At 53.1% G+C, this 12,857-nt stretch overlaps 1 protein-coding gene across 1 annotated transcript in view; it reads right to left on the bottom strand.

Annotated features, from left to right (window-relative positions):
- Nucleotides 1–4,968: 4,968 nt before the first annotated feature.
- Nucleotides 4,969–12,857, bottom strand: part of Arhgef17 (Rho guanine nucleotide exchange factor 17) — a 58,920-nt gene continuing 51,031 nt past the window's right edge. Inside the window, exons 13-21 of the mRNA XM_059270395.1 lie at nt 12,394–12,590; nt 11,916–12,217; nt 11,291–11,540; nt 10,959–11,045; nt 10,551–10,618; nt 9,997–10,145; nt 9,034–9,208; nt 8,682–8,951; nt 4,969–6,342 (exon numbers count right to left, since the gene is read on the bottom strand). Of these exons, the coding sequence (XP_059126378.1) occupies nt 6,146–6,342; nt 8,682–8,951; nt 9,034–9,208; nt 9,997–10,145; nt 10,551–10,618; nt 10,959–11,045; nt 11,291–11,540; nt 11,916–12,217; nt 12,394–12,590 (1,695 nt within the window). The 3' untranslated portion in view covers nt 4,969–6,145. The remainder of the gene's footprint in view (nt 6,343–8,681; nt 8,952–9,033; nt 9,209–9,996; nt 10,146–10,550; nt 10,619–10,958; nt 11,046–11,290; nt 11,541–11,915; nt 12,218–12,393; nt 12,591–12,857) is intronic.

Here is a 12,857-nt window from a genome sequence, read left to right as displayed (position 1 = left end):
AAAAAAGATTGTGTGTGTGTGTGTGTGTGTGTGTGTGTGTGTGTGTGTGTGTGTTTATTTCCAGCAGTGGTGACCCGTGCCTTTAATCCTAGCACAACAGAGGCCTGGTCTACAGAGTGAGTTCCAAGACAGCCAGAGCTACACAGAGAAACCCTGTCTCCAAAAATAAATAAAAATAAAATTTATTTATGTTTCTGGGTGTTTTGTCTGCATGTCCGTATACACATCAGAAGAGGCAATCAGATCCCATGGGGCCATGGGACTACAGTCAGTTATAGACAGTGGTGCTGGGAATTGAACTCAGGAAGAGCAGCCAATGCTCTTAACTGCTGAGCCATCTCTCCAGCACCCTGGCTTAAGTTTCAATGCTTTGCTCTAAGAAGAACCCCAGTAGGCCCTGTCCTACTTTACCTGGCATGTTTTAGATCCTGTGGGTGTGTCCTAGATCAATGGGAGGGGCTTAGGCTAAGGTAGAACTGGGGCTGGGGCGGGCCAGGACCCAGCGCTGGGCAGGTACTAAACTGGGGCTGTCTGGGTCTGAGGACTCACTTGGCTCAGCCTACATTTAAGTCTAGACCCCAGGCCAGGTCTGGAATCCCACTGGGTGGGATTGTGTCCTGACTCTGGCCTCACTGACTCCCTCCTTCCCTCGGAGACCCAGCACTCTGTTATGTCTTTGATCTTGGTCCCCACTGGCCCATTTGACTTGTGCTCAGGAAGGAAAGGAGAGGGCTTCTTTGTCCCCTGGGGGTGGGGTCCGAGAGAGGAACCTGGAGCCATGAACTGGCTGCCGTCAGTGGGGCTGGTGCAGTTAGGTCTGCCTAGGTCAGACTTGCAGCCCAGTTACATGGACAGCTGAGGGTGCCTAGGAAGGAGATGGCTTTGCTGACGTGTTTGAGGTTATGCAGCCTAGAGGAAAGGAATCGGGAAATTGAGGAATTTGTGCTTTGGTGTCACACGGATAAAGGTCAAGTCGTAGCTGTGTCCGTGATAGGCTGGATAGCCTTAAGCAAGTGACTTTATTTTTCTGAGTACACTATCTACAGAAGTCCTCGTCAGGCGCATCAGCTTCAAGAGGCCCACTGGGATTTGGGGCCCAGGCTGCCCCCCACCCCCCCTTCTCTGGCTCAGCATTGCTCTGGGCACCTTCCCAAAGCACAGCATCTAGGACTCTGTCTGCAGTTATCTCCAAACCTGCTCCGTTGCCTCCTCCGGTCTGTCCCGCAGTCTACTCCTGTCCAGCCTTGGATACCCGTCTACTTGCCTTTGCCCATCAAGGCTCCTCACTGGCCATAATTGGGCCCAAAATAGCACTTCCTCTTGCCACTTCCTGCAACCAGCTTGTGCTTAAGGACAGAGAATTGGTGTTTGGCAAGCAGGCAAAAGACGTGAAGGTCAGTGGGGTGCACAGGACCAAGAATTTGCCTCCAGGTACCAGTAAGCAGAGTCTAGGGCTGGAGCTTGCTTACTGATCCTTGGGTACCCCCATGCCCTCCCCAGGCTCAGCTCAAGACTAAGACAGGGCCTCAGTCACTTTCTGCTCTCCTACCAAGCTCCCTAGACCTACACACCAGTATGCCGAGGCTTGCTCCAAGAGTGAGACTCAAGCCACCTAATCTAGCCTTCTGCCTCCTTTGGTCCTTAAAGACATTTCCTGACTTTTCTGACCCTCATGGCTAGAGTCTGCTCCTTAGTGTCAATCCTGCCTTTCTGTGTGGTGGTCACTAAGTAAGTCCCGGGTTTCCTCTTCCCTGTGAGGTAATTTAGCTAAATCCTGACTTTGTCTCTAGCCCAAGAGATCTTCAGGAGCAGCTCCTTGAAGAGATAGTCCTTGGCTCAGACTTGCTCCCTTCTCTGGGACCAAGCAGGATGAGTCTCAGAGCAGTTACAAGGAGTGTGAGCCCCACGTGTGACTACATGTAGCTCTGGCAGCTCTATTCCCTCCAGCTACCCTGTGTGGCTACCTCCCTCTCTCCCACGAGGTGTTGGGGATCTGAGCAGAGCACATGGAAATGCAGTTCTGCCTCCTGGTAGGTGAGTGACCTTGAGGAAGACATAAGTTTCCTCATCAGAAAAGTAAATTGTGGCAACAACCTTCTAGGATCATTAAGGATTAGAGGAGCTCAGCTGTGGCGCACAGCAAGCAGCAAAATGAAACTGAGTTTACGGCTGTCTTGTAGGCAAGACCGACAGCTCAGGGCCGTAGCCCAGTGGGAGGATGCTTGCCTAGCACGAGCAACGCAACACCCTGGGTTGATTCCCAGCATTGGCGGCACACACTTCAAACCCCCAGCAGTCAGGAGGTAGTGGCAGGAGGATCAGAAGTTCAAGGTCACCCTCAGCTACAGACCCCATCTCAAAAAGCAAAAAGGCATACAGCTGTGTCTCAACTGGATTCTCCAACATTTATTTCATTAACCATGAGTTCAACATTTATCGAGCACTTATTGTATGGCCAGTGCCACAGTAGGCTTGGGAATGAAGCCGAGACTATGCCCTGCCCTCACAGCGGCCATCCACCTTGCTCTCTCTCTCCCTGCTATGTACAGGGAACTCTCACACCAGGCTCTTGCATCCCTCCTTGCTTCACTCAAACCCCGCTCCTACTTCCTCTCACCCATAATCATGCACTTTAAGGCAGTTCTCTTGTCTGGGAAAAACCACACCCCACGGCGTCTCGAGCCTGGGTGGCCAGGAGCTTAAGGGGCTGTGGGTGACGGATGCCTCTTGGCCTTTCCATCCATTTGCTGAGCTGTACACTAGTCTGTGTACTTCCTCATACAAATGTTAGACGTCAGTGGTTTCCTATGAAAATACCGATACCTGGGTCCTACCTAAGGTTCTCATTTAATTGGCCTTCGGTGGGCCTGTGCCCCCAGAGAGCTATCATGAACAGCCCAGGTTGTAAACCATGTTTTAGGGGAGGTAATTCTTCCAGGAGCCTCCCCTGAGGTGAGCCTAAGGCCTGCTCCCTCAGGACCTCCCCATTCACAGCAAACTGGCACAGTCTGAGAGCCGGGCCCCACAGGCACCCGTCCACAGGCCAGCCCATGCTCTGGAAAGTGGTCTTCTAAACGGCAGTGCAATGTGCCAGCCTGCTCTCACTAAGTGTTTACGTTGGGACAGTGGTGCAGACCCAGCCCCGTGCGTCTGGTGCTGAAGGTGAAGTCTGCTCTGGGCAGAAATCCTGGGGTGGCAGAAACAGTTGAAGCATGGAGGGTGACAGCCACCGAGAGAGACGCAGTAACTGGACTAGTGGCAGGGAGGCAGGGGCCTGAGGTGGGCCATCAGGGTCTAGATCACTGGGCCCTGTGACTGCCAGCGCAGGTCTCTAGTAGAGGGCATGCTTTTGATTTTAGGCCTAGTGAACCCCTTTGCATTCCAAGGACTCTACGTACCAGCCAAGCATCCTGCAGGGGAGAAGAGATCATCAGACCCTTTTACTGAGAAAGAAGGAATTTGGTCTGGTCACATGGCTGGTGAGTGGCCGTCAAGACTCCAAACAGAATCTGTTCAGTCCCAAGTTCTGCATCCCTCCATTTCACCTTGAATACCACATGAACAGAACCCTCTCCTCACTGAAAACGATGCTAACAAGATGTTCTGGACACACCCTGCGGTGTGGAAGACCAGCAGGCCCCTGAAGGGCGTGTGTGAGTTGTAAAGCACACACCCACACTTTCCCCCTTTTCTTGTCCCATTTTGGGGATTGGGGAGCGGGGAGGTTTTGCCTCGTAGACCAAGTTGTTGGTTTTGTTTTGAGACGGGGAGGGGTCTCACCATTTAGCACTGGCTTACCTAGAACTTGCTAGGTAGACCAGGCTAGCTTTCAACTTACAGAGCTCCATTTGCCACCGACTCCCTAGTGCTGGGATGATAGGCATGTGCCATCAGTACCCGGTCTAAACTGGTTTTGAGTTCAAGATCATCTTGCCTCAGCCTCCCATAGGCCAAGCATACAGTCTGTCAACTGAACTACCCTTTCAGACCAGACATTCATTTTTTATTGGAAATTTGTTATTTTGTGTGTATGGACGTTTTGCCTGCATGTAGGTCTGTGGCCATGTGCAGGCAGTGGCCCTGGAGACCAGAAAAGGGCATCTGATTCCTAGGGACTGGAGTTACAGACGGTTGTGAGTGGCCATGCAGGTGCTGGGGATTGAACCTGGGTCCTCTGGAAGAACAAGCATTGCTCTTAACCACTAAACTATTATTGTTCCAGTCCCAGAAGCCAAATTTTTTAAGGCAGTCATTAGGACTGAACTAAGCAGAGATGAGTCATGACCTTTCCTTTGTTATGAGGGCCAGCTCAAGTCCCATGGGGATACCATGGTATGAGGGGCTCTTTGTCCCTATGGAGTGGCCCCATGTTGCTGGGCATTTGCATTCCTTGCAGCCTAGTTTAATGGCACACCTCTCTGGACCAGAATCCGACAGACTTGTGTTCTGGTTCTGTTCTGTAGGAGCCTGAGCTAGCTAGGACTCTACTACCCTGGCTCCTTGCCTGTGTGTAGCATGGCTGCTTCAGATTTCCGAGACTTACACTGACTTGGAAACTCTTGATTGGCACACTACTGATATGTGTACGATTTGTAGGTAATTCTAACGTTCCAAATTCCTTCGTTCTTTTGAGGAACCTGGAGCCCAGACAGGCGCAGTGACCTGCTCATGGAAACACAGGAAGCCAGCGGTGACCCTATCATCCCAGCACTCTTCTTCATCTGCTCCCTTCGGTCTAAGTGAGTCAGTGAGGAAGGCCTCATCCTTGGGGAGACAGAGCCTTGAGGTGGCTGGCAGTAGGCCATTACGGCCCAAGGCCAAGGGGGAGCCATCATTTGGTGTTCTATTTATTGACTCTTTAAATTTCATCATCCGAGGAGAGTTAATACATGACTGTTTGGTAGCAAGAGAAATATAATCTAAGACCGCAATGACCCACCCACCCCAGAGAAAAACAAAATCCAACGGAACAAACAAACCCTATCTGAAACCAGACCTTTGGAGTTGTAGCTGAAGCGAGGGGCTGAGGGCCATGGCGGCTCCCTGCAGCCTGGAGGTGAGGGAGAGACCGCCCCAAGCAGAAGCTTTCCCAGTTAAAAAGGCTATGTCTAGTCCCTCAGCTTTGTGGGGGTGGTTCTTCCTAAAAGGAGTGCCCCTGGCAGGATGGGGTGTTCAGAGAGGGATTAGATTCAGTGGCCAGAGAAAGGGGACATAGGTCCACCCCAAGGTGACCATCGTGCCAGTGCCTAAGACATGGGGAGGCAGGAGCTGGGGCCAGGGCCAGCTGTGAGGAGGGAAGGCCCTTTTCTCTTACCTGAGAAAGCCCTGTCCCAGACCCACCAATGTTCCCAAATGAAGGAACCTTAGGCACTACCAACACCTTGGAAATGCTCAAGCTGGGAAGCTGCCCAGTGAGAGTCACTGCCCCCTGGTCATCTTGTCTAAATGTCTGAGGGCACATGAACAAACTCTGCTTCTGGGTGAGGATGGTTGAAGTTTACCTTTAGGGACAGTGTCTTAGTGCCCTGAACATGCAGAGTGAATGTGAGTGTGTGTGTGTGTGTGTGTGTGTGTGTGTGTGTGTGTGTGTGTGTGTGTGTAATGGATGGGCATTGGTCCTTCCAGGAAAGCTTGGCTAGGGTTCCAGGGTGGCCTCTCACACAGGAACAGGCTTTTATCAGCCTATCATTTCCTCACATCATGTCCTGCCCCAGGTCACTGCATAAATAAGTGCTTTGGAAAAGTATTCATCTACAAAGTAACATAAATACTGTACATAGGCAAGGATGCCGTCCCTTAGCTTTTCCGCTGCCCCAGAAATCCCTCCACATATTGCACATGGCCTCCCCAGCCTTGTGGGGTCCAGGCCCAGCTGCGTCTTTGGTAGAAGCTTCAGGGACAGAGGTCCTGGGCAGCCTCCACATCTCCACCCTGGTCCCAAACGGCAGCACCAGGGTGGTCAGCGGTTAGGAGAGGCCTCGGCCTAGCTGGCAGTGTTCTACCAGGAATGCTTCCACAAAGGTGAGACAGAGTCCACACGGTATGGCCCTGCTTGGACACTGCTCACGGTCTGCGTGTGGCCTGGAAGGAGACAGGCAGGCTGAGGGCAGGTGCACAGGTGGGTCCTGGGCCACAGTGGGCAGGCTCACACCCTCCACAGGAGGAGGTGGTTTGTGCTGTCGTCCCGGCCCACGGTCTCACTACTGCTACCACCCCCGCTGCTGAGCCGGAAGTCCTCATAGCCATCACCACCACTGATAACCAGCATCTTAGGCCTGGCTGAGGTGGGGCCTCGGTGCCGAGGGGAGTCCCGGTGATCCAGGGATGGCAGCTTCTCAGGGCCTGAGGAAGAAGGAGGAGGACCAGTCAACCTGAGGTGACTTGTAGCTTCATGTCCTATCATGGCTTGAACGCTACATCCCAGAAGACAGTGAGGCACACACTTCCGGTTAGCCGAAAACTTCCATATTGGAAGAAAAGTCTACTCTCCTGGCAGTTACCCTCCTTATCTCCGGTGTGTGTGTGTGTGTGTGTGTGTGCGTGCACACGTGTGCGTTTATGCTCTTTCTCTGTGTACGGTGGTGCACATACATATTCATGTGGGTATGTGTGCATGCAGTGTACATGCATGTGTGTGGAGGCCAAAGGTGCCTGGCACTCACTCTGTAGACCAGGCTAGCCTAGAGCTTGCAGAGTTCTACCTGCCTCTACTTCCGAGTGTGGGGACTAAAGCTTTGTGCCACAGCCCTCAGCTTTCTATGCTACCTTGTTCTTTAAAGGAATTTCTTTCCTTTCTTTTCTTTCTTTCTTTTTTCTTCCAGAGACAGGGTTTCTCTGTCTAACAGCTCTGGCTGTCATAGAACTCACTTTGTAGACCAGGCTGGACTCAAACTCAGAGATCCACCAGAAGAGGGCACTGGAGTCCCAGGAGCTGGAGGTACAGGTGGCTGTGAACAGCCTGATTTGAGTGCTGGGAACTAAACTTCGGTCCTCATAAGAGCAAAAATTGCTCTTAACTGCCGAGCCTTCTCTCCAGGTCCCCTTCTCCTTTTATAGGTCAGGGTCTTTCACTAACCCTGGAGCTCATCCATTAGGCGAGGCTGAGTGGCCAGCGAGCCCCTGGATCCTGCCTCTGCCTCCCCCGTACTGGAATTACAGACCCGTGCCACTGCACCCGGCTTTTACTTGGGTGCTGGGGATTTGAACTCGAGTTCTCACGCTTGCCACGCAAGCACTTTATGGACGGCATCATGTCTCCACTCACTCCACCTCCGACCTGTGTTTTCTCTCAGGAATGACATTAATTTCCTAGCCACTTACCATCTTTATTGATTTCTGCACATATAAGGCCCCCTTTACTGTAACTACAGTCACATGCTGCACAGTGAAATTTTGGTCAATGAAACTGAAAATCCTCATCCCCTAGGGAAGTTGTAGCCATCTTATGGGCAACACGTCACACCACTCACGTGTCGGGGGAGATGCTGGTATAAACAGACCTACTGTGGAGCCAGCCAGCCACATAAAAATGTAGCACGCTCACTCATGTGCAGAACATGTTAGAAGTGTAGTGCGTATGGTACTGATTTGTTTATTTTCTTTCTAGTGTCTCTGTTTTTCTGTTTTTGTTTATGTTTAAGGGACTGATCCCAGAGCCACAGGCATGCAAAGCTTTTCCTAGAACAGGAATATGCTAAGTGTTTTAGCTCTTCCGGAGGACACGCCTACTAGTTACCTTAAGGAAGAGTTTACTGTAAACAGCAGGCCAGTGGGCACAGGCGCAGCCCTGTCCACCCGGTGTTTACTGCAGCCCTTGATTTCATCCATCACAGCTCTAGGAGCAACAGGCTGTATCAGCCATATACACAGCATCCCAGAGCTGCGTGGGCTTATACTATCTAGGGTTCTGTGAGTGATCTATGATGTGACACAGCAATGCAATCATCCAAGCACGCGGTGCTCAGAGCATGTGCTGTTGCTATGGGATGCAGAATTGCACCTGATGCTCTTGCCAGTTAACGTGGCTTGTCTTTTCTTATCCACACAGCTCCTGACTCAGCCTCCTGATTCCCTGTCACTTCCTCTTCGGAACAAGTATTCTTGTCCTCCAAAGCGAGACTTTGCTCATCATGACCTCTGTGAAGTACCTCATTTTCCTGCTGTTTCACTTTCTAATCATACTTCCTGCCCTGTACACCATTCTACAGCCTCTTTTCTGTGCTATTTTTATTTCCTGTTCTGGACATCACTTCCGAGTCATTTATACCTCATTTCCAGCTCTGCTTTACTTCCTGGAATATATATATATTTTAATTTATTTATTTCTATTTTATGTACATTGGTGTTTTGCCATAGGTGCTGGATTCCCTGAAACTGGAGTTACAGACAGGTGTGAGGTACCATGTGGGTGCTGGGAATTGAACCGAGGTCCTCTGGAAGAACAGTCAGTGCCCTTAACCACTGAGCCATCTCCCCAGCCCCACTTCCCAGTATATTTAAGAAACACATACAACAGTCTATATTCCCCATGAACGTACTTGTCTCCTGTTAGTTTAGAGCTCACTTCTGTCTCCCATGACACTTCCCTGGATACTTCATGCACACGCACGCACAGGAACACACACACAGTTTCGTTTGGGCTCTCTGAAGTGGGTGGGAGGGAGCGGAATGTGCAGACCCACCTGTGTCTGGGGGCGGGGGCGGGCTTGGACAGAGAAGGTTGAAGCCATCGGGCAGCTGGACTGCTGCTAAGAAGCGGACATGGCCGGTGTGCCCCTGGCCTAGGCCAGCGGGGCTGAGAGGCGCTCGTGGGCAGCTGACGGTACTCGGGGAGGTGGGCATAGTCAGCACAACCCCGGCACTGGTGCCCACCCACAGCAGCTCCTCACACACCAACAGTGCCGTGATCCTCAGGCAGGCTGCCTTGTGCTGTCGGATGATGGCGTCAGAGCCTGCGGGGGAGGAACAGCATCGTTGGGCCTGGAGGCTGACCCTTTCTTGGCCTCCCCCAGGACGGGAACGGGAGGTCAGTACCTGCCAGCATCCTGTGCACAGGAGGGGTGACATCTACCTCCGCCAGCTGCTCAAAGGTGTCTGGGTGGTAGAGACAAACGTGGGCACTACCTTTCAAGGTCACCCACACACCCAGGCTGGAATCGACCATGCAAGCCACGCTTCGGCTGGAATCCTGCCCCACGTAGAATGTGTGCTACAGGGGAGGAGGGCAGACGTCAGGCAGTAGTTGTCAGAGCTACCCCAGGCCCTTCTGCCTGAACCCCACCATTGCCCATCCCACACACAGCTCCCCACAAACCTCTCTAGGTACCTGCCCGGATTGACAGCCGAGGCAGTCTTGGTCCTGGGTCTGGATGGTCAGTTTCAAAGCTTGCCCACTTAATCCTCCAGAAGTAAAAAGGGGTGCCCTTTCCCTATGAAACTTGAGTGACTAAAGCTTGTGTGGGTTTAAGACCAGGCATTGGTCCCTCCCTGGACAGATGGGGAAGTGTTAGCCTAGGAGGAAAAAGTCACACCCTAAGAAGGCCCATGGTCACATACTAGTCACAGAGCCAGGGCCTGACCCCAAGCCTTAACCTTCAACTCAGTGAATGAAACCCAAGGAAATCTGTGGCCCCTGGGTACTGCCTAGGCTGGAAACTTATGGTTTGTATGTAAATAAAACAGGACTAAAGGCCAAACGTTTATATTAAGGGATGGTGACATCAGGAAGGACCCTGCTGTCCCCCAAGGATCCCAGTATTGCACATACAGGATCCAACAGGAGCATGAATGAGGAATGTAAATGGGAATTTGCTGTCTTCCTCATTAGCTAGAGTGGAAACCAGGATCAGAGAAGGGTAGAGATTGGCTGGGTAAGGAAGAGGGTCTAGGGAAAAGTCCGAACCCCTCAGCTAGATGCTTCTGTTCCTCTGGTCTTATCTCCCTCTCCTGGACCCCAGCTCATCCCAAATCACCAGTTCTGTTCCCGACCCCTGCTACCTCCAGGTGCAGTGTGTCAGGGCTCAGGACAAGAACCCGGTTCTGGCAGCCACACCATAGCCGTCCACCCACAGACACCATCTTGGTGATGGGGCTCCCTGGAGCACCCAGAGTCATCGATTTGAAGTTCTGGGGGTCCCAGAAACGCCCTAGAGAAGGAATGGATTAAAGAAAACATAAAATTCAGTGCAGTCCCAAATTTGTCCCAGCCTTCCCTGAAAAGAAACCTGAATGCTCCCATTTATTTTATTTTTTTGGCTTTAGAGACAGGGTTTCTCTGTATAGCCCTGGCTATCTTAGAACTCACTATGTAGACCAGGCTGGCCTCGAACTCAGAGATCCACCTGCCTCTGCCTCTCAAGTGCTGGGATTAAAGGTGTGAGCCGCCACCGCCTGGCAAATGCTCTCATTTATAAGAGAAGATATGGGGACCCCAGGAGTTGCCTAAAGCCTCATAGATGTCTGGGCCTGTGGCCCAGAAGTTCCCATTTGTCCAGAAGAGAGCTCAGTTACTACCAAAGGGATAAGGGGGGGAGGGTGTGTGGGGCACATACCTGCTTCCCTTTGGTAGACTACAAGTTCTCCATTGGCCAAGGACACAAACACCTGGTTATTCAGGTACCTGAGGAAAAGGAAATAATGATGCACTCCCAGAGGCGGCTGAAGTGGGCGTCCCGGGGCCAAGGGACTCACAGGTACAATGGCTCTGGTCTCAAGGGTTCACCTCTTTAGATCCTTTACTCTCAAAGTGTGTGTGTGACGGGGAGGGGCCCTGAGGCTGAGAAGCGGCAGTGACATACCCATGTTAACAGTGTGGAAGACGCACAGCTGGCCTTGGTCCAGGCCTCTGTTCTGCATCTTCCCCAGAAAAGAGGGGCCAGCAGAGCAGGGGCAGATGAACAGAGGTGGCCTACATGCTGGCCAGGAAGCCCCTGGGTGGGAAGGGTAACCCGGAGCCTTACAGGATGCAGGTCACGGAGGCTGCGTGCTGGAGCTTCATGCTGTTCCTGCGATCGCGGATGCTGTCAGAAGACTGGTAGACGTGGACACTGTGGATTAGGGGGAGCATCTGTGACCAGTGGTCGAATCTACCAGCCCCAAGAGTCAGCCCTTCACTTCTCTGCCGCCTCCCCACCTCCCCTACCCCCGCTACTGACAACGGACCAGCTTCTCCTGAGTCTCAGGCCCTCTGGTATGCCCAGCTGGTGGGGTCTCCCAAGACTAGCTCCAACCCCCCACCCTCACTTCTGCTTCAGGCTACCACATGATTTCCCAGACCTTGCCCTGCCCTTACCAGCCATCCTCGGTGCCCAGCCATACGGAACTCTGGTAGGCTTCAGGGTCCACACTCAACAGGTCCTCAAGGCTGCCCCTTGTGAAGGAACCATGGCTGGAGCGGCGAAGCGCTCGTCCATCCATTGGGCTGGTGCCGCAGGGACCGCCTGGTCCAAAGGAGCCAGAGAGTGACAGGAAGCCGGGCTCCTGCTCCTCCTCGGAGCTGGTTGTCTCTGCAGTGGCCTCCTTGGAGCTTGGGGTCTCCTCATCTGAAGAGACAAAGATCTCCATCTCCGTTCTCCTCCACCAGGCAGAAATCTAACATCTCCCTAGGCCTCACCGTGTCCCCCCCCCGGCCACGTCCTTCCTGCCCCTGGTCCCTGTATGTGCTAAGGCCTGCTCACTCTGAGCACATACGACAGGTTTCCTAGTCTTCGTCTGGCCATTTCAAGTCCAGCCACACCTGTACAGAGGGACTAGCCACCCTACCCAATGCCCATCTCCCTGAGCAGCGTGCTCCAAGGTCTCCAGGACCCCACGCGTCTGACTCATTGACTTCTGAGTCCTCGCTATTACAGCCCCCTAGCGAGCTGACTCCAGCCCTTGCCTCCATTGGTGCCCCCTCAGTTCCCACCCGCACTCACTGCCAAAGCTGGAGGAAATGGTAGACTGGCTGGCTTGGCTCTGCAGTGTCCCGGAGGGGCTGGGTGAGGACTCGTCATCGGAGTCACTGTCAAAGGGTACCAATTCGGCTTGGGGATCACCCTTGGCAGGGCCTGGATCCACCTCCAGACCAGATCCTGAGATGGAAATGTGCAGGCAAGGCTGAGGCCCTGGCTCGGCCAGTGTTGCTGCTTCCTCGTCAGCTGTGGCCTCGACATCTAGTTCGGGCCCAGCGGGCTCCAGGGTGGTCTCTGGGGGACTCCTCAAGGGCTCTGGCTGCTCTCTAGAGACAAAGGGGAAAGGAACAAGAGCTGCCGCTAGGAGGCGCCCGAGATGGCATCCTAACCCGACCCCGCCCACCGACAACCCCGCCCATCCAGGCTCCGCCCATCAGCCGCCAGGTCAACCTCTGTGTGTACTGGGACAGAGGCTGGTCTCCTAGGCTCACCAGGGCCTTACCGCGGGCGACGCTGCAGACCTGGCACCGCTCCGATACAGAGAATGCGGGCAGAGCAAACGGCAATGCAGGCCTCCACGTCTGGTTCCGCTCTCAAGCTCAGCAGGCACACCTGACCCACGTAGCCATCACTGTTGCACACCCACACCTCTGGTGCTGGCTCTGGGCAGCTGCTGAGGGTGGGGGCAGCACAGGAAAACTGTGGGAAACCCCAATGGACGGGGAGAGGGGAATGTTAGAATTGTGCCAGTATCTGGCTCTACCACAGACCCCAGCAGAACAGAGGGGTGGCGGGCTTGCATCCATCTCTCTACACCAAATGCACTGTGCTTGTGATACAAACAGCACCCAAACCTGTATGTACACGTACATGCACCCTGAATAGGACCATGGATGTATGCACCTATTAATATGTGATGCTGGTACTACTGGTTAGGTATGAAAACTCATACAAGTGCATGAGGTA

The sequence above is a fragment of the Peromyscus eremicus genome, chromosome 1 (genome assembly GCF_949786415.1).
Source record: "Peromyscus eremicus chromosome 1, PerEre_H2_v1, whole genome shotgun sequence".
Taxonomy (NCBI): domain Eukaryota; kingdom Metazoa; phylum Chordata; class Mammalia; order Rodentia; family Cricetidae; genus Peromyscus; species Peromyscus eremicus.
The sequence above is the reverse complement of the archived record's forward strand: the minus strand, read 5'-3'. Positions and strand labels throughout refer to the sequence as shown.